This window comes from Pipistrellus kuhlii, unplaced genomic scaffold (genome assembly GCF_014108245.1).
Source record: "Pipistrellus kuhlii isolate mPipKuh1 unplaced genomic scaffold, mPipKuh1.p scaffold_m20_p_3, whole genome shotgun sequence".
NCBI classification, from domain to species: Eukaryota; Metazoa; Chordata; class Mammalia; order Chiroptera; family Vespertilionidae; genus Pipistrellus; species Pipistrellus kuhlii.
Genome location: NW_023425529.1, coordinates 57,879,811 through 57,906,133, shown reverse-complemented (window position 1 = coordinate 57,906,133; position 26,323 = coordinate 57,879,811). Strand labels below are relative to the sequence as shown.

Sequence of the window (26,323 nt, the reverse complement as noted above, 5' to 3'; positions counted from 1 at the left end):
TCCTTTTCCCTCTCCCTTTCTCTCTGATATCAATATATATATATATATATATATATATATATATATATATATATATATTTATTTTTTTTTTTTTTAAGTATATTCCATTGATTTTGTACAGAGAGGAAGGGAGAGAGACAGAGAGTTAGAAACATCGATGAGAGAGAGTCATCAATCAGCTGCCTCTTGCACACCCCCTACCGGGGATATGCCCGCAACCAAGGTACATGCCCCCGACCGGAATCGAACCCGGGACCCCTCAGTCCCCAAGCCGATGCTCTATCCATTGAGCCAAACCGGTCTCGGCAAAAAAATATTCTTTTAATTGAACAACATAAATGAAGTAAATCTAATTCTTAACACTCATTTGAAGGAGGTTGAGTAATTATCATATAGCTTCTTAAGTTTGTTGACAATAAATATAAGCTATGACTTTGTTAAGGGATAAATTAAAAGAATCCTTGAAAGCCACAAATATATGGCCCTTCATTGATGTCCACTGGATAAAGCAGAGCTTCTGCATCCAAGTACACAGGCTGCATGATATTCAGGCCCTTCTCTCTCACACTCTTCTCCTCAGTAGCCACTGATGCTGCCTCGCCTCCCTCCGTCTCCTGCAATAGTCTTGCTGATGTTCTAATCAAAGCCCAAGAGGAGTGGTGATAGAACTGAGGCAGAGAGAACAATTTCAAGCATCTACATTTCTCTTTCCGTGACCCAAAGTCCAATCTTAAGGACGAGATGAAAGTCATGACTCAATTGCCCAAACTCCAGCTTCACTGATTCCTGATTCACATCCTATGTTAATCACTTGGACTTGATTAGATGAATGACTTGGTGACCAGAAGATTCAATGATCACATAAATCATAGAATCTAAAGATATTTTTATAGTTTTTTTTCTTGTTGTATAAAAATTAAAATGTCTGTTCTTTAGTTGACATTGACATTTGCATCAAGATGACTTTTCCTTCTGAATAGTTAGGGAGATTAATCAGCTAAGGTGCCTTCGTTTTGGAGAGCTTCCGTGGTAATGTTTACCCCTTCCCTAGTACAGTTCTGTGCTTTCGAAGGGAAGAGGCAGCCTGTGAATTTCTCACGTGGGGCCTCATTCCCTTTGCATGACTTCTCGTTTCAGGTGATCAGCTCTGACTTTTCTTGATCCCGCATCTCACCTTGACAAGCTACAGAAGCCAGAAACCAGATCAAACCATAATGTTTCTACCTTAACCATTTTTAAACTCCCCTCTCTCCCTCTCAGCTGTTTATTTTTAAATTTTTCAAACCTATAGAAAATTTGTAAAAATAGTAAAATGAATAGTCTTCCTGTAAGTCCTCCAGGTCTCACTCTTGCCACATTTGCTTTCTCTCTCTCATAAGCTCCATCTACAGATTTTTGCTAAACCATTAGACCTGGTAAATGGCATGCTTATTTACTAAACCCTTCAGCATGCACCATTTAAAAATGACTTCTCTCCACCTCACCACCACACACCATTATTAAATTAAGAAAAATAATGATCATTCAATAAACCATTTTAAAGTTCTCTAGTGGTTCCAAGAATGCCTTTTATAACTTTTTGCCCCCTCTTAGAATCCAATCAAGGATTGGAAACACATTGCACGGAGTGTCATATCTCTTTTGTCTCCTAACCTGGGACAGTTGCCCTGCCTTTTGTTGCCATTGACGGGCTCGGATTGAGTCAGTTTTATGTCATTGACTGATTCCTAATGAACCTATCCCTCATTGCCAAGTTCCCAGGCTGCCCTCGCACAGTAACGAGGTGAAATCTCTCCCCGGCAGGGCCAGGCTGGAAATCTTACATGGGTGAGCCTGGAGATAGTTAAAATCTATGCAATAGCTTCAATCACTCTGGCAACAGGCCCTGCAGGGAAATACTGTGAAAGACGTGTTTATGGTTAATGTTTCAGCGCAATTTGCCAAGGTGACCTGCTCCCGGGCCCAGCACTGTCCTCGGGCATGTTGTCCTGGGAATTCTCAGTGAGACGCAGTCCTTGGACTTAAAAAGTAAGTCCACCTGGTTGTTTTTGTGCTACTAGGTTTTGAAGGACATGCTCTGAAGGTAGCCCCTTCTGCTTTCTGAATCCACACGTCACATTTTAAAAACCTCCCACGTGTCTGGTCTATCTGAGCTGATCTGCAGACCCTCTGGAACATGCATTGCTGCTAACTGTTGGCATGTGACCTCTCTAAATTTTATGGAGGCAGTTTAGATATATTTGAATTTTTTTCTTTAATTGCTCTAATACTGTGTCATATGTTAGGGCCTAGAGTTTGTCAACAGCCAACCCGGTGCTCTCGAGCCCCCAGACAAATGTGAGCTTACCATGTTCCTGGCACTCTTCTGTAAAGAGTGTGAGAACTGAATGAGATCACAACCCCATAATGTACAGGAAAAATTAATCCCATAACACAAGCGAGAAAACTGATCCACTCAGAGAGAATTTAATAGTATTGTAATTTGCCCACTACAAAATGGCTAGGGCAGTGGTCGGCAAGCCGCAGCTCGTGAGCCACATGCAGCTCTTTGGCCCCTTGAGCGTGGCTCTTCCACAAAATACCACGTGTGGGCACACACGTACAGTACGTTTGAAACTTCGTGGCCCATGCGCAGAAGTCGGTTTTCGGCCTGGGCGGTTCTATTTTGAAGAAGTGGTGTTAGAACACTCAAGGGGCCAAAGAGCCACATGTGGCTCTCAAGCTGCAGTTTGCCAACCACTGGGCTAGGGCTTTAAACCTGATTCTAGAACCTGCATCTTCATCTTTTTATGAGGTGCCACTAAAGGGATACTGCATACCTTATAAGAAATTTTATTTTTATTATTTTTTAAAAATATATTTTATTGATTTTTTAGGGAGGAAGAGAGAGGGATCGAGAGCTAGAAACGTCGATGAGAGAGAAACATCGACCACTGCCTCTTGCACACACCCTGCCGGGGATGTGCCCGCAACCAATGTACATACCCTTGACCGGAATTGAACCTGGGACCTTTCAGTCCGCAGACCAACGCTCTGAGCCAAACCGGTTTTGGCACCTTATAAGAAATTTTAGATGCTGTTTTGAGATAGTGTGTTGCTGAAATACTGGTTTTGATGTCCTTACTAAACTATTGAGCCATTGATGGATTTAAACCCCAGAGCAATGTTGCTAGTGAGAAGCCCACCATTGTTCACTTTAGCTCTTGTGGAATCTCATCTTGGCAATGCCAGGGCTTCTCCTGCTGTCCGGAGCTCAGCATCCTGGTCTAGACTCTGGCTTATTTCACTTTCAAATGAAAGCCTTTTAGGGCACAGACACAGGAAGTAGGATGATGGAAAGAAAACGTTTTTTTGTTTGTTGTTGTTTTGTGTGTGTGTGTGTGTGTGTGTTTCCGGAGTTGTCCTTCTATTACAATCATTTAGCTTACTGGAATAAATAGGAGAATATCTATCAGCAAAGTAAAGCATTTTACAAAACCCATTAGAAAGACATGGGTAGCTGCCGAAACCGGTTTGGCTCAATGGATAGAGTAGGGGTGTCGAACTCAATCAGAGAAGGGGCCAAAATCTAAAATCCAGCCTAAATCGCGGGCCGAATGGTTTACTGAACAGTCATAAACTGTCATTGTGATGGAAACGCAGCGGAGTGCAGTGATGACAGCGCGGTGCGGGCCACATTGCAAGGCCTGGCGGGACGGATTTGGCCCGCGGGCCTTGTGTTTGACACATGTGGGATAGAGCGTCAGCTTGGGGACTGAAGGGACCTGGGTTCGATTCTGGTCAAGGGCATGTGCCTTGGTTGCGGGCATATCTCTAGTAGGGAGTGTGCAAGAGGCAGCTGATCGATGACTCTCTCTCATTGATGTTTCTAACTCTCTATCTCTCTCCCTTCTTCTCTGTACAAAATCAATAAAATATATTTTTTTTTAAAAAGAAAAGAAAAGAAAGACATGGGTAGCTGAGATATAGGCTTTTGTTTTCAAATCAATTTTTTTATAAAAATGAAAACTAAGTTTCAAGGGAAGATATTATAGCAGAAGAAAATCTTCTCCTAAGAAAAGACTTAATTGTTTACAATGATCAAATGTCCATGCTCTTCGTATGCCCCGTGGCCTGGGCTCCATCGGAGGGTCCCCTGAAGCAGAGGCCGGAGATCTCCAAAGCAGTCCATGGGGACGCTAGAGATTACCCTTGTTTTTTGCCACTAAAAAAACGAGCCCAGCTGAGACCGGTTTCGCTCAGTGGATAGAGCGTCGGCTTGGGGACTGAAGAGTCCCGGGTTCGATTCCGGTTAAGAGCATGTACCTTGGTTGCGGGCATATCCCCGGTAGGGGGTGTGCAAGAGGCAGCTGATCGTTGACTCTCTCTCATCGATGTTTCTAACTATCTCTCTCCCTTCCTCTCTGTACAAAATCAATAAAAATATATTTAAAAAAAAACACACACACAAAACAAAACGAGCCCAATGGTAGCAAATATATGCAATAAGGAAAAGCACTCCAACAAACTGCTTTTCTTTAGGTCAAATGGGTATGAATTGACCTCATCAGAAATGATAGCCATGTGACACCCGCAGGAACTCATAAGAGATAAAAACACCAACTGGGGAGAAAGAACCAGAACCCCAACACTGAGCCAGAATGGCCCTGACCAACCATAAGAGAGCCTTCAAGTGGACGATCCAGGTATAGGGTTAGCTGTAATTGTCATATTTTTTAAAATAACATTGCCCTAGCTTAGTGGTCAGCAAACCGTGGCTCTCGAGCCACATGAGGCTCTTTGGCCCCTTGAGTGTTCTAACACCACTTCTTCAAAATAGAATCACCCAGGCCGAAAACTGACTTCTGCACATGGGCCACGAAGTTTCAATCGCACTGTACGTGAGCGCCCACACGTGGTGTTTTGTGGAAGAGCCATACTCAAGGGGCCAAAGAGCCTAATGTGGCTTGCAAGCCGAGGTTTGCTGACCACTGCCCTAGCTGGTTTGGCTCAATGGATAGAGCCTCAGCCTGCAGGGTCCCTGGTTCAATTCTTGCCAAGGGCATATGGCTGGGTTGTGGGCTTGATCCCCAGTAGGGGCCGTGCAGGAGGCAGCCAATCAATGATTCCTTCTCATCATTTTTTTTAATAAATATATTTTATTGATTTTTTTACAGAGAGGAAGAGAGAGGGATAGAGAGTTAGAAACATCAATGAGAGAGAATCATTGATCAGCTTCCTTCTGCACACCCCCCACTGGGGATGTGCCCGCAACCAAGGTACGTGCTCTTGACCGGAATCGAACCCATGACCCTTCAGTCCGCAGGCTGATGCTCTATCCATTAAACCAAACCGGTTTCGGCCCCTCTCATCATTGATGTTTCTATCTCTCTCTCCCTCTCCCTTCCTCTCTAAAATCAATAAAATATATTTTAAAATAAAAATCAAATAACATTAAAGAAATCTTTTTAAGTACTTGTTGTACTATTAGATAAGATGATGTGATTATGTTTGCTTTCTCTCCCCAGGGACCAAAAGCAGAAGTTCTCAGCTTTTTATAGTAGGAGGCCTCTAGGGAGTTTCACTTCAGTGACTTAAAAACAAGTTTCCTGTCTCTATGAAAAAAAAAAAAAAAAGATGAGAAGGGAACATAGGGAAATCATGATGGTTGGGACATGAGAATTGTGGCTGGTTTTTAGAACTCAATTTTTTAAAATTCCTTATAATGTCCTAATTTATAGCTTCAAAATTAAAATTCTTAGAGGGAGGGGAACAGATTCATCAGCCTCTGACCTGGGAATAGAGTGGGAGGAAGAGAGAGGGTGGGGCTGGCAGAGGAGGGAGCGGAGGAATCTTCTAGAGTCCTGTTTGGGTTGATGGTGGGTGACTAATGAGACAAGCCACTTCTCTGGGAGTCTTGACTCTTGAAATTAAAAAAAGAAGAAAAGAAAATGTATTCCAGCTCAATGCATCTTCAGATTTGTCCTTTCTTTTTCCTCAATTGAAAAAGAATCCCTGATTTACAAGTGGAGATTCCCTAAGCCTCTCCACTCACCTGTTCAGGAAGAAATAGAACAGAACCTGACATCTACATTTCTCAGTGAGAAACATCGGTGCCACGGGGCAAATGTGTAAGCAAACGAAACCTCATCTCCCCCTGATATCTTAAGGGTCGAACCCAAAGCCGTATCACTGGCTTAGATCTCGGCACTCTCTCATACAGAAGCCCTCCAAGAAGGTGCATTGCTCGGGAATGATCTGTGTTCTTTTCAGAGGCCACCTCAGTGTGGCTGCCGACTTTTTCATCAATTAGATTGCTTTTCAAATGGAAATAATCTAATCTCTGGATCAAAGGTGACCCGGCATCCAGCTGGACTTCCTCAGTTGCTTATTATTTCATCCCGTCATTCATTCATTTAGCAATATTGGCCAATCAATTAGGTATGTGGCAGGCTATGCTGTGCTGCCAGCCCAGACATCACACTCCCTGGACAGCAGGAAAGCCGTGGCTTCCGGAAGTGTTCGGGGCCGGGTTGCAGAAGTGCCATCAGCGTTCAGAGGGGAGAATAACTAGGCCAATAGGGATGGTCCCAAGGAGGAGGAGGGTCAGAAAGGTGTTGGGTGGAGGGGGCTTTCGGCTGAGCCTTGATTGGGTGGACAAAGGACTATTCATGCAGAAGAAGGAGAATGCGTTGAAGATAAGGCAGATGGTTGGCTCTTTCTGGAAATACACATAATTAAGAATGACAGGCCCAGTGCCCTCTGCCCCGAGGGACAAAAGCAATAGTAGTCGAAACCATCCATGAGGATCCAGCCGCCCTATTGGCCAGCAGCCTCTTGGAGCAGAGACCAAAAGGTCAAGGAAACAAAGGACAAGATGGATCTGTGCCCCAAAAGGATGGGTGAAGTGGTGACGATTTTGAACCTTGCTTGAGTCCGCAGGCAACACCCCAATAATGCACACACTGCCAGGCCAGACCTGCACTTCCTCAGGCACTACGTCTGCATCTGCTTATCCAAAGGGGCGGGGAAATGACCTTCCAGAGAATTGGGACTTTTTTCTTAATTTCATTGACTTCAGAGATAATTGCAGAATTGCAGTGTAAGTATTGGAATTTCACAAAAGACATAGGACTTAACTGGAAAATGGAAAAAAGAAGAAGAAAAAAAACCCTCTCGGGAGTTTAGGTGGAAAAAAAAAAAGTTCCTTTAATTTGCCATTGGTTATGATTTCAGAGCATAATGCTTTGGGTTCTTGTTTAGTTTGTTTTTTACTATTCTATTTTTCCCGATTTTAAAATCCGTACGTACATACAGTTTTCTCTCATTTTTAAACCTTTTCCTCCCCCAAATGTTTACATTTGCACCTGGAGAACACTCCAGAAAGCGGGAATTCTGTTTTTCCCTTCCGAACTGGAAAAACATGTTTATGAAGACGCTTTGTCTTGGAGAATTTAACAGTGTTCCCCGAGGTGTGTTTGGAAAGGTGGTTCGTTTTCTCTGACACCTTTGTACGCACTTACAGGACTGGGAGTCCGAGAAAAGGTCTGTCCTGTACATTGCACTGCCTGTGTCAGGATCAGCTTTATTTTGCAGCTAAGAACAGGGGTGACTTGTTCACAGAAATGCATTTGGAATCTTGTAAAGCGCAGTGAATGATTCTTCAGCTTCTTGTTCAGCCAATGAGGAAAAGACACTGCCTTTATTCTGACCGCTAGTCAGCCTCTCAATAAGTGTAAGATCCTGTTGAGCATTAAAAATAAGAGAGCGAGAGGCTAGAGCCTGGTGTGTGGGAAGGTGGGAGGCAAGTGATGAAAGTGATGTCAGAACTACAAAATTTGGTGTTTTTCTTGGCAATATAATGGGTGAGGGATTTACATTTGTTTCAGTTGACGAGAACCGGCTCGGGACAGGCAGGCAGTACCTAGTGATGAATGAGTGTGTGAGAAAACGGAGTTAAGTCTTTGTGTAGGATGGTCTCTGACACTATGGAGATGTATCTGATTTTTTTGGAGGATCCACTGAGTCTGGTCACCGTGGGGAACTGCGTTTAGTCACCTGGTGCAGGTGACAGTGCAGGTGCCACTTGCAGCTTCATCTTGGGCCTGTGGTCAGCCCGTCTTTGCCGTCCAGTCCCCAATTCCTGGCCAGGCGCTGTGTTCCAGCACGTTCCTGGGCCACCCTTGCCTGCCACCGTGTCTTGGCTCATCCTTAACCGCCTCCCTGCCCACCTCGCTGAGGTTGCCCCTCTTTCCTTAACCATGGGGCAAGTTTTTAGGTGCTTTTGGTATCTCTCTCTCTCTCTCTCTCTCCCTCTCTCTCTCTCTCTTCATGCTCAAATTTACACTCCTAGAATTCAAAGCATTACATCAGCTCTGGAATCGTATCTGTCCACATACGAATACTATTTGATGGTGCATGTATTTATAATGAGATTACCCAGGGAAAAAATTCCCGAGATAGGCTTTGCCAGTGATGCCTTAACTATGGTATTCTATGTTAAGATAGTGCTTTCCGTACCTTTAATGGTAATTTCTTGACCGTCCACGATCAGTCGACAAGTACAGTGAATGTGCATGACACCTTACAGTGCTGTAAGAACAAAACTGGACAAGTTTAGCAGGTGATCATGTGGAATAGAGTCGCCTTGGCAAAAAAAAAAACAGCCCAGCCCACGCTGCTTCCAGGCAGAGCGGAGCAGAGCACTGGCTTTTGTAACAGCAGCAGCAGCAGGACTCCCGGGACCCCCGATTCCCTTCCAGACCCCTTCTTGACAAGCTCCTGTGTTCACGAACAAGGCCGGGAATTCCAGGCCCAGTGCACAGGAAACGGCAGTTTAAACTTCATGGGATTGCATGGCTGACATGGGATTGCTTGGCTGCTGTGGGGGGTGTAGGTGAGGGGAGGGTACTGCGTCTGTGTAAGTGTGGGTTCTCGGCTTTGCGAGTGCCGAAATGGGCTGGGGGTTCACACGGGCTGGCCAGAACCCTTCAAGTCCGTGCAGAAGCCACAGTGAGCCCCGGGCAGTTTGCCACGAAGCAGAGACGTTTGCATGAATTTTGGGTTGCAGAAACAGGATATGTAGGCAGCATATGGGTTTTGTCTATGTCTTTCCTTCTGTGGCTGCCTCATCCACTCTACTTCTTAGCCTCTTTGTTGACCAGCGGCCAAATGTATCGCAGGGAAAACACCTGGTGGCCAGATCCCAGGAAGCACAGCCCCTCCAGACTCCACAGCTTTGGGCTTGCGGTGCCCTCACACAGAGAGCAGTGTTAGGGGCACAGATATACCGGCTGGCAAACCGCTCTTGGGTTTGCACACCAACGGGAGCAACGATAGCTTTAACTTCTCTCAGACTCCCCGACGGCCCTTCAGCCTCCTCCTCCCAGTTCTTCAGCCGGGAGGAAGAAAAAGGCCTCAGCACCAGAAGCGGTACAGGTCAGGTTTGGGTCAGGTTTCCGTGATTTTTGTCTTTGATATTTTTCATCCCGCCAAAGCCGGTTTGGCTCAGTGGTAGAGCGTCGGTCTGCGAACTGAAAGGTTCCAGGTTCGATTCCGGTCAAGGGCATGTACATTGGTTGCGGGCACATCCCCAGTAGGGGGTGTGCAAGAGGCAGCTGGTCGATGTTTCTCTCTCATCGACGTTTCTAGCTCTCTATCCCTCTCTCCTCCTCTCTGTAAAAAATCAATAAAATATATTTAAAAAATAAAAATAAAAAAAATAAAAAATAAAATAAATGCACTATTTTTCATCCCTTAGGTGTCTAGAGCATGCAGCTGAGGGGTTAAGAACTGAGCAGATTCTGTGTGTAGGTGACCCAGCTTCATTCCTGGTTACAGAGGTTCTTACACTAGTGCAAGTGAGAGTCCCTGGATTCTGATTAAACCGCAGACTGCAGGTCCTTACCCCCACCCTACCCCCCCAGCCCACCCCGTTTCTGACTCAGTGCCTGAGGGGTGCAGCCTTAGGTCACTTAAGACTGTGCCCACCTGTGCGAAAGGTCATTCCAGCGCCTCCTGCTGTGTCGGTCATTGTTAAGTGCATGTAGGTAAAATGCGTTGAGCTGTGAATACTGCTCTGCAAGCGTAGCCATTCTGGAAACTTTTGCCCGTGCTTTTTGTCCTTGTTTTGTGTGTCAGGTTTTTGTTGTTTTTGGGGGGTGATTTTTGTTGCCTTTTTTTGTTGTTGTTGTTTTGTTGTTTGTTTGTTCTTTTTGTAATGAGCCGCTTAGCAGGTGTGAACTTTAGAAGCTGAGTTTATAACATGATTTAAGTAATGGGTTATTTTCAATAATTCTTTGTTCCTTTCTTTCTTTTTTTTTTTTTTTGTAGCATAATTTATATGGTTTATTTAAAAACATCATTTAAAAAATTCTTGTAAGGCCGAAACCAGTTTGGCTCAGTGGATAGAGTGTCGGCCTGCGGACTGAAAGGTCCCAGGTTTGATACCTTGGTTGCCAGCACATCCCCAGCAGGGGGAGTGCAAGAGGCAGCTGATGGATGTCTCTCTCTCATCAATGTTTCTAACTCTCTATCTCTCTCTCTTCCTCTCTGTAAGAAATCAATAAAATATATGTGTTTTTTTTTTAATCTTGTGCCGAAACCAGTTTGGCTCAGTGGATAGAGCATTGGCCTGTGGACTGAAAGGTCCCGGGTTCGACTCTGGTCAAGGGCATGTACAATACTTTGGTTGCGGGCACATCCCCAATAGGGGGTGTGTAAGACACAGCTGATCGATGATTCTTTCTCATCAATGTTTCTAACTCTCTATCCCTCTCTCTAACTCTCTGTAAGAAATCAATAAAAATAAATAAATAATAAAATAAAAATAAAAAATCTTGTAAGGGACTCATCCATTATTTAATTTACGGCTTTATATGCTATGGTGCTATTTCCTTTCCTGATATTTTTAAAACAAGCAGTCTGTTTCAGGTGGCTGTCATTATATAATTTTGCTTTCTGATTTCTTTCAAATGATTAAATGTTTTTATGTTATAAATTCTGTGCATAATCTCAGTGGACTTGCTGACATTTATATAAAACTAGAGGCCTGGTGCACAAAATTCATACATGGGGTGGGGGGGTGGTATTCCACTGCCCAGCCTGCACCCTCTCCAACCTGAGACTCCTTGAGGGATGTCCGACTGCCTGTTTAGACCCACCAGGATCGGGTCTAAACGGGCAGTTGGACATCCCTCTCACAATCCAAGACTGCTGGCTTCCAACTGCTCACCTGCTTGCCTTCCTGATTGCCCCTAACCGCTTCTGCCTGCCAGCCTGATCACCCCCTAACCACTCCCCTGCCAGCCTGATTGATTTCTAACTGCTCCCTTGCCAGCCTGTTTGCTCCCAACTTCCCTCCTCTGCTGACCTAGTCACCCCTAACTGCACTCCCCTGCAGGGTTGATCACCTCCAACTGCCCTCCCTTGCAGGCCTGGTCCCTCCCAACTGCCCTTCCCTGGTGACCATCTTGTGGTGGCCATCTGGTGTCCACATTGGGGGCAGGATCTTTAACCACATGGGGGAAGCTATTGTGTGTTGGAGTGATGGTCAATCTGCATATTACTCTTTTATTATTTAGGATAGTGGCCTGATGCATGGGTGTGAGCCAGCTGGTTTGCCCTGAAGGGTGTCCTGGATCAGGGTGGGGGTTCCTTTGGGGCGTGGGGGAGCCTGGGAGAGGGGCCTGTGGTGGTTTGCAGTCCAGCCATGCCCCCTGATGACCCAAGCAGAGGCCCTGGTATCTGGAATTTATTTACCTTCTACAATTGAAACTTTGTAGTCTGGAGCAAAGCCAAGCTTTCTGCTCGCTCCATGGCCAGCAGCCATTTCTGTTTGGATTTGTTTACCTTTCATAATTGAAACTTTGTAGCCTGGAGTGGAGGCCTAGGCTGGCAGGGCTGCAGAAGCTTGGCTTCCTCTATTGCAGGGAAACCCAAGCCTCCCTCCTGCTCTCTGTGGCCACAGCCATCTTGGTTGGGGTTAATTTGCATACTTTCTCTGACTGGTGGGTGGGTGTGGCTTGTGAGAATAGTGGAGTGATGGTTAATTTGCATATCACTCTTTTATTAGGTAGGATCATTTATTGTTGGACACCTACCAACAGAGCATTGGTTGAGTAAATGGTAGTCCATTTATGTATAAGACATTAAGCAGCCATTTAAAAAGATATAGCAGAAGTCTATTTGTTAGCAGAGAGATATATTTTTGATTATATGTAAAATGAGATGATTTTACCAAAAGATTGACTGCCTCCCAGATCTACCTGGTCGTTTACCGCCCCAGTCTCAGCAGCTTTCAAACTTTAATGGGCCCTGAATCACCAAAGAAGCCTATTAAATGCAGGTTTCAGGCCTCCTGCCTCGAGTTTAGGAGATGGGGCTCAGGGGCTGGCATTTTTACAAGGATCCAGGTGATTCCAACGTGGGAACGGCACTCCTCCCATTTCTACCTTAATTTACAGAGCTTCTCCTACTTCCTTCTCAATGCCTAGAGAACTTTGGGCACCTCCTGCCTGCTTTCTTGTGTCGTGTGGGTCTTGATGAAGCCTTCTGAATGGTTAGAGTTTTCCCAGTCCTCCCAGCCGGCCCCGTCAGAGCACTGGGATTTGTGTCAAGCCCCACGTGAGTTCCTGAATACAGACACTGAAATACTTGGAACCCCGTTTTGTTTACTTTGTAACGAGGAGAAAGAGTCCCGGCACTTCAGAACTCTTAAGCACACCTGGTACTAGCAATAATAACCTTTCCAACCTTGATATAGAGAGAGAGAAAAAAAAATCTTATTTAAATTACCCTCACCTTGGCCAAAACCGGTTTGGCTCAGTGGTAGAGCATCGGTCTGCGGACTAAAAGGTCCCAGGTTCGATTCTGGTCAAGGGCATGTACATTAGTTGCGGGCACATCCCGTTTAGGGGGTGTGCAAGAGGCAGCTGGTCGATGTTTCTCTCTCATCGATGTTTCTAGCTTTCTATCTCTCTACTTTCCTCTCTGTAAAATATCAATAAAATATATATTTTAAAAAATAAATAAATAAATAAATTACCCTCACCTTGGCAACCAGGCTGTGAAAAGTAAATCGTTTCTCCTTTTGTGCCTTGATGTCTAAGCCAGACAGCCGGTGTTCGTTGGAGAGGGTGGTCAGCGCCCTTCGCGAGGCTGGTCGCTCCTAAAGCTTTGTGTGACCATCTTCCGGATTTATCGCTGGGTTTCCTCCTGAGACTTTGTGCCTCTGAGGCTTATTCAAGGTCAGTGTCTCCTCTTGCAGTTCACGTAGGGGCCATCTGTGCTAACGTGATGGGAAGTGAGTTTCCCATTAAAATATTTCTTAGGTTTTATTGGTTTAGCTTCTCTCCTTCCTTTAAACGAAATAATACTGGCTCTCCGTACCAGGTCAGGGTTCTGTGTCTGACACTGTCCTCTGTGTAGCAGGCCAGCTGTCACAGAGGCAGGGTGATAAGTATAACCGTTGGTAAATATTTTGTTGAGATGACTTTGACATTTTTCCTTACCTAGGAGGGGATTAGACTAAGGTGATCAGACGTCCCGCTTTTGGCGGGACAGTCCCGATTTCTAACAATTTGTCCCGCGTCCCACGGCATTTTTAGAAAGTCCTGATTTTTGGAAAGATTCTTTTCAATCTTTTGGACTTTTTTAAAACTCAGCGGGACATGGGACAAATTGTTAAAAGTTGGGACTGTCTGGTCACCTTATTGTGTACAAACCTATGGTTGTCCTAGCTTTAAAAGCACGAAGCGCTACCTGAAAGCATTCCCCAGAAGGAAGCCCAAAGAGCCCGGTTGGATAGCTCACTTCTCAGGAAAAGTTCTTCCTTGCTTCCCCTGCAGATGTTAATTTTGTACAGTTGGCTCCGGATGACCTGCAAATCGGTGTTATGGGCCAATAGGAGGTGCTGGTTAATGAAATGGTTCTGGCGGATTGTCCTTGTCCGTATGGCACACTCAGAATCGTTCTTCAGAACTCTGTTCAGACATCGGATCTAAAACCAAGTCTTACATGCGCCCTTTCCTTGGAAAAAGCTAACCATTTCTTTTATTCGACATCCACCGCCATCAAGACCTTTTCGCAACCGTTCCATGATCTTCTGTCACAGTCCAGTGTAATGATATGTTTGCATGTTGCTCTTGTCCACCGGATCAGAAACTCCCTGGGCATAGAGTGTGACCTGCTTATCTGTACAGTCTAATCGCCTGGATAAATGCCTGGGGAGAGCGGTACTAAATAAGTGCGTGTGTGAATGAGTAATCTGCAATGAACAAGTGGCATCAGTCAGGTAAACTTTATCTTGGGGTTGTTTTCTACAGTTACCAAATTTAAAGCTATCACCTTGTCATGACAGATTTCTCTAAAATATTGTTATATAAGAATAAATGCTGAAGCCCGAGTCCATTTAGCTCAGTGGGTGGAGTGTCAGACTGCGGACTGAAGGATCCCAGGTTCGATTCCAGTCAAGGGTGTGTATCTCGATTGTAGGCTCCAGCCCTGGCCTTGGTCAGGGCACATGCTGGAGGCAACCAATTGATGTGTCTCACATCGATGTCTCTCTCTCTCTCCCCTTCTCTCCTCTTCTCTCCCCTCGCCCCCCCCCCTCTTTCCTTCTTCCCTTCTACTCTCTCTAAAAGTCAATGGAAGAGTATCTTCAGATGAGAATTAACAATAATAACAACAAAAGGAATAAATTGTGCAAAAGATAAGTCCAACATCTTCTGGCAGCTGTGTGTCCCCAGCCTGTGGGACCCCCAATTTAAGGAACAGAGCTGAAATTCTGCGGAAACCTGCTCTACATTAGCCCATCAGCTGCTGCTAAATTCCTTTCCTGGCTCTTACATTCCACAGAAGGCTTGGCTACCACAGATATTTGAACCATGTATATATGTGATAGAATTCAAACACACAATCCCCAATCTCTAATTCTAAAATGTTTGCAGTAAAAGAGCCAGAGGACTATCGAATTGAAAGGGACCTCTTCCGTTTCCTGGTTAGGAAGCCGAGCCTCCTGAGGGGCAGTTTTCGTTAGTGGAAGGTGCGCCAGAATTGAAATCAATTAGGTAGGATTCTGGTCTTGGCTCTGGGGCTCAACCCAGTCTCCTCCTGGCTGGCTGTGTTGTCACAAGCAATTCACTTAATATGTTTTGAAGATCAGTGTTCTCATTTGTAAAGTTTGGTTAAAGACCCCCGTCGGTGAGTTTTGACAAGGGATGACCTGTGGGCTGGGGTATAGATAGACCGTGATGCCTGCACAGAGCGAATCCCCAGAGACCATAGTCTCTGTCCTTCCTGCCCACGTCACACCCTCTGTGACACAGTTGGGACCTAGAGGTATTGTTAGGAGGGATTATTAGGGTACGTTGTGGTTCCCAGTTTACAAGACTCCTGCACATCAATGATGCACTTCACGGATACTCTGACACTCGTAGCAAAGGAGTGTGTCCCACCAGCATATGAATACAAGAGTCAGTTTCTCACCTCAAGAACAAGCTCCCTTCTGAGTTACACGTTTAGCGGCTGTTGTTTTTTTTCTTTATCTTTTTCCCTTTCCTTGCCCTGAGAATCATGGTACCTTCTAGTCAACCATCAACTACAATTGAAGTTTGTGTAATAGTGTGAATTAGAAAGACACACACACACACACATTAATAAAAATTAATATGCAAATCTACCAAACAGCAGAATGATTGTCTGGACAACCTTCTGGCTGACCACACTATGACACACACTGGCGCCAGGCCAGCCAAAACGGGTGTGATGTGATTGGTTGGGGGGCCCTCCCCGCCATCACCCCATGAGTGATGGGCCACCCTCTGCGCAGAGCCCCAGCCGGGTAAGCAGGGCCTCCCTCTTTGGGGCCCAGGCTACATGACCAGGAGGTGCTGTGGCGGGTGGGTGGGGCCTCCCTCTATGGGGTGTTCAATCTGGGGGTCCCACAATTGATTGACCCATAGAGGGAGGCACAGGTCACCGGCCAGCAATGCTGGGGCGGGTGTGAGGGGCTGGCCAGGGATCACCTGCAGAGGAAGACCCAGGCCAGCCAAGCAATCGCACCCCATGCCTGTCCCCCGCAGAGGGAGGCGACCAGTGGGGGGTGGGGGGCAGTGCTGCACAATGGCAAGCAGTGGCAGCGGCAGGAGTGGGGCCAGCTGCCTGCAGCCGATGGGAAAGCCCGGATAAGCCCCGATTGTCAGACGGGCCTGGGGACCCTACTCGATGGATTCCGGATTGCAAGAGGGTGCAGGCTGGGCTGAGGGACATTCCTCCAGCACCCGTGCATGAATTTCATGCACCGGGCCTCTAGTATATCCTATACAATAAAGGTGTAATATGCAAATTAACCTTCATGCCCTCACAAGATGGCTGGCTACCATCAGGCTGGCAACGGGATTAGTGAGGGACAACCAAATGACTGAAGAAGCAGGCTTTATGAGGGGACCAGGCCAGCAGGGGGGTTAGTGAGGGATGACCAGGTTGGTGGGGGGGGGGAGGAATTGGGGGCAATTAGGCTAGCAGGGGAGGCAATTGGGGGTGACCAGGCTGACAGGGGGGGGGGGGCAGTAAGGGGTGACCAGGCCAGTGAGGGGGGGCAATTAGGAGAGACTTGGCCAGTGGGGGGACCATGAGGGGTGACCACGCCGGTGGGAAGGAGGGGCAGTTGGGGGTAATTAGGCTGGCAGGGGAGGCAGTTGGAGGTGACCAGGCCAGCGGGGGGGAGGGGGAATGGCTATTAAGGGGTGACCAGGCGGGGGTGGGGGGGGGCTGTTAGGAGCAACCAGGCGGCATGGAGGGGCCAGTTGGGGGTGACTTGGCTGGCAGTTAGCGGCAACCAGGCAGGCAGGCAGGTGAGCAATTGGGAGCCAGTGGTCCAGGATTGTGAGAGGGATGTCCGACTGCTGGTTTAGACCCAGTCCCTAAACCGGCAGTCGGACATCCCCCAAAAGGTCCTGGATTGGAGAGGGTGTAGGCTAGGCTGAGAGGACACCCCTCTGCATGAATTTCATGCACCGGGCCTCTAGTATGTATATAAGCCTACGCAACCATCCGATCAGTAGCTATGATGTGCACTGACCACCAGGGGGTAGACGCTCCAACAGGTTGCTAAGATGTACACTCACCACCAGGAGGCAGATGCTCAACACAGAAGCTGCTGAGCTGTGGTGACTTAGTAACTGCGTTTCTCGGGTGACACACCTGGAAGCAGAGAGGAGGGAGCCTGATTCTGGGGTGCATCACCTGAGAATCACCCCCTCCGAATCCAGGACCCTCGGGGGATGTAAGAGAGCCGGTTTGGGCCCGATCGCTGCAGGCCAGGCCGAGGGACCCCCACCAGTGCACGACTCTGTGCACCTGGCCGCCAGTTTCCTATAAGGCACTAGAAATTCAGCGCAGAGCATATGATAAGCATTTTGGAAAAATGAGATCTATGTCACCTAACAAATCTTTAGGGGTTTTTTGTTTGTTTTTTTAAAAATATATTTTTATTTATTTCAGAGAGGAAAGGAGAGGGAGAGAGAGATAGAAACATCAATGATAAGCCGAAACCGGTTTGGCTCAGTGGATAGAGCATCAGCCTGCGGACTGAAAGTTCCCAGGTTCGATTCCGGGCAAGGGCATGTACATTGGTTGCGGGCACATCCCCAGTAGGGGGTGTGCAAGAGGCAGCTGGAAGATGTTTCTCTCTCATCGACGTTTCAAGCTCTCTATCCCTCTCTCCTCCTCTCTGTAAAAAATCAATAAAATATATTTTTTTTTTAAAGAAAAGAAAAGAAACATCAATGATGAGAGAATCATTGATCAGCTGCCTCCTGCACACCCCCCACCGGGGACCGAGTCTGCCCACTGGGCATGTGCCCTGACTGTAATCGAACCTGGGACCTTTCAGTCTGCAGGCCAACACTCTTATCCACTGAGCCAAACCAGCTAGGGCTAGTCTTCAGTTTTTAAATATCACATTGTGAAACAGTAAGTTACATATTTGTGTGAAGTGCAGGGTCTGGGCTGGCAGTACACGGGGGCCCTTTAAGCCTGGTGGTGCTCGTCGTGACTGCAGCATCACGGAGCTTTAACTGGGGGCAGCGGTGGTTTCCCTTGGTCATTCTCCCAGAGTCCACGTGTCATTTTTAAAGACAATTTATTTTCCGGTCTTTTTCTTCTCTATAAAGGCAGAAACCTGTGGGTTCTTGTCGTGGGACGCTCACCAAGGGAACACAGAATCGGGATTCCAGAGTTCAAGTACGTGGCCAATATGCACGGAGATGAGGTATGTATGGGGCCTGCATAGGTGAACTGTCACCACAGAAACTCCGCTCAGGTCTTTTGAGCTCTGCCTAAGTGCCAAGAGGCAGCATAAACTACAGCAAAGAACCTGGAAGGGTCTTCCTGTGGGGCCTTCGGAGAGAATTAAGCAGCCGGGGCCCAGCAACCATCGCAGGCATTTGGTTGTGTACCCAGTGTCCTGCGAGGGCGACGAGGGCTGCTGTTGTGTCGGGTCTGGAAGACCAGCCGTGCCCGGACTCAACTGCCAGCCAAGGCCCTGAGCACCTTCCGGGGTTGACCCTCCCCTCTCACCCCCACCCCCCCACCAACCCCATCAGCAACAAGGTGACCCAGCAAAGGAGCTATATTCTGTTTTCAACTCCAAGCAATCCGAAGATCCCAAATCGCTATTCAAACTCATAATATCTGGGTTTTTAATGCGCTTGTCACTTGCTCTTCATCTAATACTCAAATGTTTTCCATGCTCAAGTTTAGAAAATCCAAGTCAGGGTTCTCTCATAGCCATCATTCTACAAACACTCTAAAATTCCATAATGCTCTGTCTCTTTTCCAACTTAGCAGGGATAAACTCCATTTTTATTTTGTTTGTTTTTTGTTGTTATTTATTTTATATTTTGCAGAATATCCCTTTACTACTCCTACCTGCCCTGCCATTCTTGCTAGGCATTTGAAAATGCTCACTGCTATTTCTCGTCCTACATCTCAGAGTATTTTAAGAATGTGACAGCTGGCCCTAGCTGGTTTGGCTCAGACTGAAAAGTCCCAGGTTCGATTCCAGTCAAGGGCACATGCCCAGGCTACAGGCTCAATTCCCAGTATGGGGCCCACAGGAGGCAGCCGAGCAATGAATCCCTCTCATCATTGATGTTTCTATCTCTCCCTCCCTTTCTGAAATCAATATAAAATCAATTAATATTTTTTTAAAAAAGAACCTGACAACTGTAATAGTTTTTGTTCGCCAGGTCTTCATACAACTAGGCAGTCAGATGGAAGGCAGACAGTTTCTAGTCATTGCATTCAAGAAAGTTTACGTAGGAATAATGTGTAACACCCTGTAAAGCGCACTTAATGTTAAGGAATGTTAACGTAAGTGCATATCCAGTAAGTGCAACCGGCAGGCTTGTTAAAACCCTTCTGAAGTTGCAATCGTGTGGGTGGCACACTCTCATCAAATGCTGAGCTTCCTGTGGAGGCTCACCCCGCCCCGAACTGGGGCTCACAGGGACAGGACACGCGCACACACGCAGGCATGCTGCCCAACCTGTCCTGCCGCAGACGGTCCTTCTCGAATCTGCAGCTACGATGCAAACACTTGCCTCCAAGAAAGGGGCTGACCTTTCACCCTGCCTTGTAGTTGGTGGAAGGTCATCCCTCTGTGACTTTTTGAGCATCATGGGCTGTGCTTTAAAAGGCTTAGTATCGCTGGGAGTCTGACCAAAGTTGTTTTTAATAAAACAACCATTCATTATAGACAGCAGCCCAGAGTTCCTTTGCCTTTTGCTATCTGGCCTATTGATCAAGGTCCCGTGCAATCCATTTTTCATAAGAGACACATGACACTCATTGGCTTCAGTTGTTAGTTATTACTGAATTCCTGACATTTCAGAGGTTGCAGTCTGTTGATCCAAAATTAATTCTCTGGACCCAGAATTAATTCTCTGGACCCAGACTTCCAAAGGTAAGCAAGAGTCCTTTCCCTCGCTCACCTCTGACTGTGCTCATTCCTTCCATGCACTTTCCAAAACGTCTGGCACTTTCTCTCCAGGTAGTCAGCGAACCCCATCAGATCAGGCTCTCCAGTCCACTTTGGTCTGAGGACTGAGACCAGGCAGGGGAAAGTCCCAGGATGTTTTGGAGTGAGGACCTGAAGTCCCGTTACCCCCTATGTGTCCCCACTGGGAACAGTATTTGTGGGCGCTAGGGGCCATTGAGAACCTTGTTATTCTGACATTGAGATCTTGCCTGTTCGGCCCTTCTGGTGCCACTAGGATCAGGGGTATGTGGTGGCTTAACCCAGGAGCAGAGGAGTCACTTGAGGTTGAGGTCTATCACTTGACTCATCCTTCTTCTTCTCCCAGATCTTTTGTAATTGAAAGAACATTTCAGCCGAAACAGGTTTGGCTCAGTGGTAGAGCGTTGGTCTGCGGACTGAAAGGTCCCAGGTTCGATTCCAGTCAGGGGCATGAATATTGGTTGCGGGCACATCCCCGGTGGGGGGTGTGCAGGAGGCAGCTGGTTGATGTTTCTCTCTCATCAACGTTTCTATCTCTCTCTCTTCCTCTCTGTAAAAAAAAAAAAAAAAAATCAATAAAAATAAATATAAAATAAAAAAGAAAGAAAGAACATTTCAAAACCCACTATTAAAAAGCACCGTAATTCACATCTTAGGGCAGTGGTCCCTAACCTTCTTTGGATGGAATCTTACTCTTCTGCACAGACTGTGAATGCTGACCTCAGGGATTGTGCTTCTCCAGGGAGTTGTGGGCCCCGTGTGGAGACTCCAGCAGGAGCACATGTGCACGGAGTAGTGTGGTGGACAGAACTGACCTCATTGTTATAAAATGTTTCCTCTTGCCTGGCTGGTGTGGCTCAGTAGTTGAGTGCCAACCTATGAACCAGGAGGTCGATCAATTCCTGATCAGGGCACATGCCCAGGTTATGGGCTCGATCCCCAATCTGGGGCATGCAGGAGGCAGCCAATCAGTGATTCTCATTGTTGATGTTTCTATCTCTCTCCCTTCCTCCCTTCCTCTCTGAAATCAATAAAAATATTTTTAAAAAGAAAAAATAAATAAAACGTTTCCTCTTTTCCCTGGACCACCACCCTGTGTGTGTGTTTCCACACGAATGCCATCCTACATGACAGCGGCACCAGCGGCATCAGCAGCATCAGAAAGATTCAATTCTGTTCATCAGACCTGCCATGAATTTTTACCTTACCTCATTTTGCCTTGTTTTAGAGTCTGATCATTTTTAAATTAAAGATAAGCTATTATTACAAAACCAACATATGTGCACATTAGAAAAAATACAGCCCAGCCGAAACCAGTTTGGCTCAATGGATAGAGCGTCAGCTTGGGGACTCAAGGGACCCAGGTTCGATTCTGGTCAAGGGCATGTACCTTGGTTGCGGGCACATCCCCAGTAGGGGGTGTGCAAGAGGCAGCTGATCGATGATTCTCTCTCATCGATGTTTCTAACTCTCTATCCTTCTCTCTTCCTCTCTGTAAAAAATCAATAAAATATATATTTTTTTAAAAATACAGATATGCAGGAAGTTAATGGGGGGAGATGAGGACAAATATGTAGTACCTTATCCAATAAAGAAATTAAAATGCAAAAAAAAAAATACAGATATGCTAACACACCTTGTATACTGGCCTTCCAAAAAGTAGGACTATTAATTCCTTACTATTTATGGTTCCAGATATTTGCATGTGCGTTATGTGCTTGTACGCTCACCAAATGAGCTACACTAATTTGCTATTTATAATATTTTAAGTTAACACTGAATCTCACTTCATGTCTCTAAACCTTTATTCTATCTTTTCCTTATACTCCACTTTGTAGTTCCTCCAATTTTCCTCAGAACGTCCCCCAAATGGCCCAGATGAGAATCAAGTCTGAGACCATGCATCACATTTGGTTGATGTATCCCTTGAATCTCTTTTAACCTAGGATTTAAAGAACCTGTTCATGACATTAGATTTAATAAAGAGCTAATCAGTTGTCCGCCCTGCAAAATGTCCCACATTCGGAATATTTTGTTTCCTTCCTTATTGTAGTATTGCATTAGTACATATGGTTCCTCTGGTTACCTCAAACGAAAAGTTAGATCTAAAGGTTTATTGAATTTAAGTGAAATATACTTGATATATCTTAGGAATTGTGAAGATGGGTTTTTGTTTTGTTTTGTTTTGTTTTGTTTTGGCTGATCCTGAGGGTTCTGGCTAATTAGCCTGGCTACGCTCAGGAATGCAGAAAGCAAAAGAAAAAATAAACTCATGCTGAAACCGGTTTGGCTCAGTGGATAGAGCGTCAGCCTGCTGACTGAAAGGTCCCAGGTTCGACTCCGGTCAAGGGCACGTACCTTGGTTGCGGGCACATCCTCAGTTGGGGGTGTGCAAGAGGCAGCTGATTGATGATTCTCTCTCATCGATGTTTCTAACTCTCTATCCCTCTCTCTTCCTCTCTATAAAAAAATCAATAAAATATATTATTTTTTAAAAATCACCTCAAAGTGGCCCATCTCCAAGCAAGTATTGTAACAGAAGCAGTGCCGTTAAATCTGCTCTTGTATGATACTTGCCTCAGTCACCTTGCCGTTGGCTCATACCCTTTTGATGGCACTGGCTCACTATGCCACCCTGAGCAGCCTGGCAAGTCAGCTTCTGTACATGCTTTACAGGACAGTATAAAAGCAGCCTACCCGCATGGGGCTTTGTGGGTGTCACTTCTTTTGCTCACCTCTGCAGGAGGCGTGTTTGTTAGCACATTTACCAGGAACCACGTTCAGGTGTGTGTCTGGTCATAAGCTGTCTGAACCCAGAGCCGGAGCCCTGAGCTCTGCCTCCTTGACTCTCTCTGCTGCTTTCAGAACGTTCTGTTTCTACTGTCTTTATTTTCACGTGTAGGTCTAGGGTTTACTTTTCCATAGAGACCAAATTAATTTTGTTTGCACGGATACCTAGCTGTTTCAGTGCCATCTGACAAGATTTGGGCTAGCAAGCTCAGAGAACACTGGAATCAACATCTCCCAGTCACCCCTCTCTGTCCCTTTCTTTCATTGATGAATTGATTTCAGAGAGGACAAGAGAGGGAAAGAGACATCAATAATGAGCGAGAATCATGGATCTGCTGCCTCCTGCGCGCCCCACACTGGGAATTGAGCTTGCAACCCAGGCATGTGCCCTGACCAGGAATCCAACCGTGGCCTCCTGGTTGACACAACCTCTGAGCCACGCCAGCCAGGCTGGCTGCCCCTTTCCTCTCCCCACTCCGCACCCCCAGCCCTGACTGCAGCGAAGTCACACTGGGTAGCTAACTGACACTGGATAAGCTGTGGTCAGCTGATGTGCATGCTGATTCAGAACATGGGAGAACACTTCTGAGTTTCTACCTTTCTCATTTTAATGAGACTAGCAGGTGTTTCTCCACCCAGTCTGGCCTTCCTTGCACATCCTTTGGGGTGGTGCATGGGAGAAGCCCTGATTCTAGGCTTACTTTATGCAAGCGCCTACGTGGCAGTGCTGCCACACCTGAAGTCTAAGAACTGTTTTTAATTGTGAGGGATGATGCAGCGCGCACTGAGTGTCTGGGCCACTCTCTCACTCCAGATAGTCCCAGTGTTTGGGAGCGGGGCCTCTGCCTCCTTGCCCTGTCCCTCCACCTCATTCAGCTCCTGGCTGGCTTTGTAGTAAACTGTAACCTCATGTCTACAATCAGAGCTCTGCTGAGAACTGGGACCACTAACACCCACAGCCTAGAGGGGTGCAGGAGAGAAGCTGGGAAACCGCTGCTGCCTCCTTCCTCAGCCCTCCACCCCCTCCCCTGTTCTGCGCCTATCTTCTGTCCCACTTTATAAAAACCTTTTATAAAAAACCTTTGTAGAAAAAGATGTTACACTTGGGTAATCTCCAGACTGCTAAGACATGTCTAATCCCTCTCTAATACAGATGTTAAAGTGAAGCCTGACCATGCGCTTAAAAAGTTGGGTGCCCGTAGATTGAAAACTAATCCAGCCATAGGCAAAGCACAGGTCAGAGGCTGGGTTCACAAGGTGCCCTTGACCTCAGGGCCCGTGTCCATAAGTAGTATTGTGGTCAATGTTCAATATGCGTTTGTTAAGTTTAACTGCATTACCAATTCTGATTTTTTGGGGGGGCCAGGTGGGAGTTAAAACTTCTGTTTCTTGAACATCAATGCTTTTTTTTTTTTTTTTTTTTACTATGACGGTTTATTCGGGTATAGACTTTTGAAATATCCACATCACACTTAGAATTTCACATTTGGTGGCATTCATTTATGTAATTAATTGTATTCCAGGTATACCGGTTGAAGGGGAAAACTGTCCCTGCATAATAGTGACCCTATTTTTCAACTTTAAAGACAAGTAATTTTCACACGCTCTCTAGAGGTGAGACGGCGTATGAGATGCAGTTGGTGTGTCTCACATGTTTGCGTTTGGAGGATGTGCTCCTGTTTCCCTGAACCACAGGACATCCTGTCTGAAGCCGTGCCTGCCCGGACGGTCTGGGGTGTGTGGGCAGCATGCAGTAGAGGTTCCAAACTTAGTAAAACAAAACAGAAGCTTAAAACGTTAGCGCTTGTCCTTCCAAATGCCACTTCCCACGTTTTCCCTCCACCCCTATCCAAATGGCAGCAGAGTGTCCTCAGTTTTGCAGTGTGGCTTTGGATAATTAGTTCTTTTTGTTTTTGTTTGTTTGTTTGTTTGTTTGTTTGTTTGTTTTTATTGTTGTTAATCCTCACCCAAGGATATTTTTCCATTGGTTTTTAGAGAGAGTGGAAGGAAGGGGAGAGATACAAACATCGATGTGAAAGAAACACAACCGATGGTTGCCTCCCACACGTGCCCCAGCCAGGGTCAGGGATCAAGACTGCAACCGAGGTACTTGCCTTTGCCCGAAATCAAACCCAGGACCCTTCAGGCTGAGAGCCAACACTCTATCCACTGAGCCAAACCAGCCAGGGCTAAATCTTCTTTTTGGATTTAGACAGAACTAATCTTTACTCCAAATGAAGTGTCTCCTCCCCTTTTTGGTGAGGCTGGGCTGGGTGAGCAGAAATCCTGAGCCTTCAGCATGAACAGAACTGTTAGCCCCACCCCCATGAAATTTGTTCAATATTGAAAACCCTTCAAAGGAGGGAAATAACTTGAGCATTTGTATGTCTCCCCTCGCTAAGGGACGGAAGTGCTCATCTTTCCAGAAAATTCCTCTTTGGCACAGTTTTGACCTTGGAACAGACTTGTCAACAGTCGTTTTTGGGTCCATGATATACCAGGAGCTGGGTAAGATCCGAGGGCCACCCGGAAAGCAAGCAGGATCCCTGCCCCCAGGCAGAGATGGCAGAGTGGGGGCAGGGTGGCCAGTCAGGGTCGGTCAGGCCATCGCGCCTGTGTGAGCTGGGTTGGGATAGCACACAGGTGCAGGGCTGTGGGACCACATAGGCTGGGCGGCCAGGCAAAGGTGTGCCAGACAGTCATCGTTAGGCTAGTTGACGAGGATTTAGGTAATCAATCATCAATTAAATCTGTAGCACCGCTGTGGCACCTCAGAGCTCTCAGGGTAGCATTTCCAAAACAGACTCCAGCATGGGGGAGCTCATGTTGGTTCATGAGCTCTCACACAGCACTGCCTGTGTCATGGGTTGCTCCTAAAAAAATGATTACATTGTTTATAAACATTCTTGAAAGAGCTCAAACGCTCAGTTTTATCTGTCTGTCCAGTAAATTCCAGCATGACCGAATTGAATGAAAACGGATGGGGCATTATTTTGTTTTCTGTGTTATGGCAGGTTCAACGGCCGGATGAGCTCTGAGGGAAAGGCTCCCAAAGCTGTTGTGTTCAGCCTTTCACTTTCTTTTTTTTTCTTTTTCTTTTAAAATATATTTGTTGATTTTTTACAGAGAGGAAGGGAGAGGGAGAGAGAGGTAGAAACATAGATGAGAAAAAAAATCAATCAGTAGCCTCCTGCACACCCCTTACTGGGGATGTGCCTGCAGCCAAGGTACCTGCCCTTGACCGGAACTGAACCTGGGATCCTTGAGTCCGCAAGTCAACACTTATCCACTGAGCCAAACCGGTTAAGGCTTGCTTTCTTAATTAGGGATTCTCTCCTTAAGTCCACCCTCCCCCGAAGGAAGTGAGCGGCTGAATGAAAGGCCGCTTAAGCTACTCAACACTGTTTTGACCACATTCTTTCTTACTAATATTTGTACTCTCTAAGGTTTCATATTCAAAGACTTACTTTTAAGTGAAGGGAAGTTTATACATAAAACATGAGTGTTTGAGACATTTATATTAAAGTTGGGAAG

The 26,323-nt window shown here is 46.3% G+C and overlaps 1 protein-coding gene across 2 annotated transcripts in view; it reads left to right on the top strand.

Annotated features, from left to right (window-relative positions):
- The window catches only part of CPM (carboxypeptidase M), a 79,476-nt gene that overhangs the window by 28,661 nt on the left and 24,492 nt on the right, over nt 1-26,323 (top strand). For both annotated transcript variants that reach the window (XM_036456649.2, XM_045588234.1), the window contains exon 3: nt 18,153-18,250. In XM_036456649.2, the coding sequence (XP_036312542.1) occupies nt 18,153-18,250 (98 nt within the window). The remainder of the gene's footprint in view (nt 1-18,152; nt 18,251-26,323) is intronic.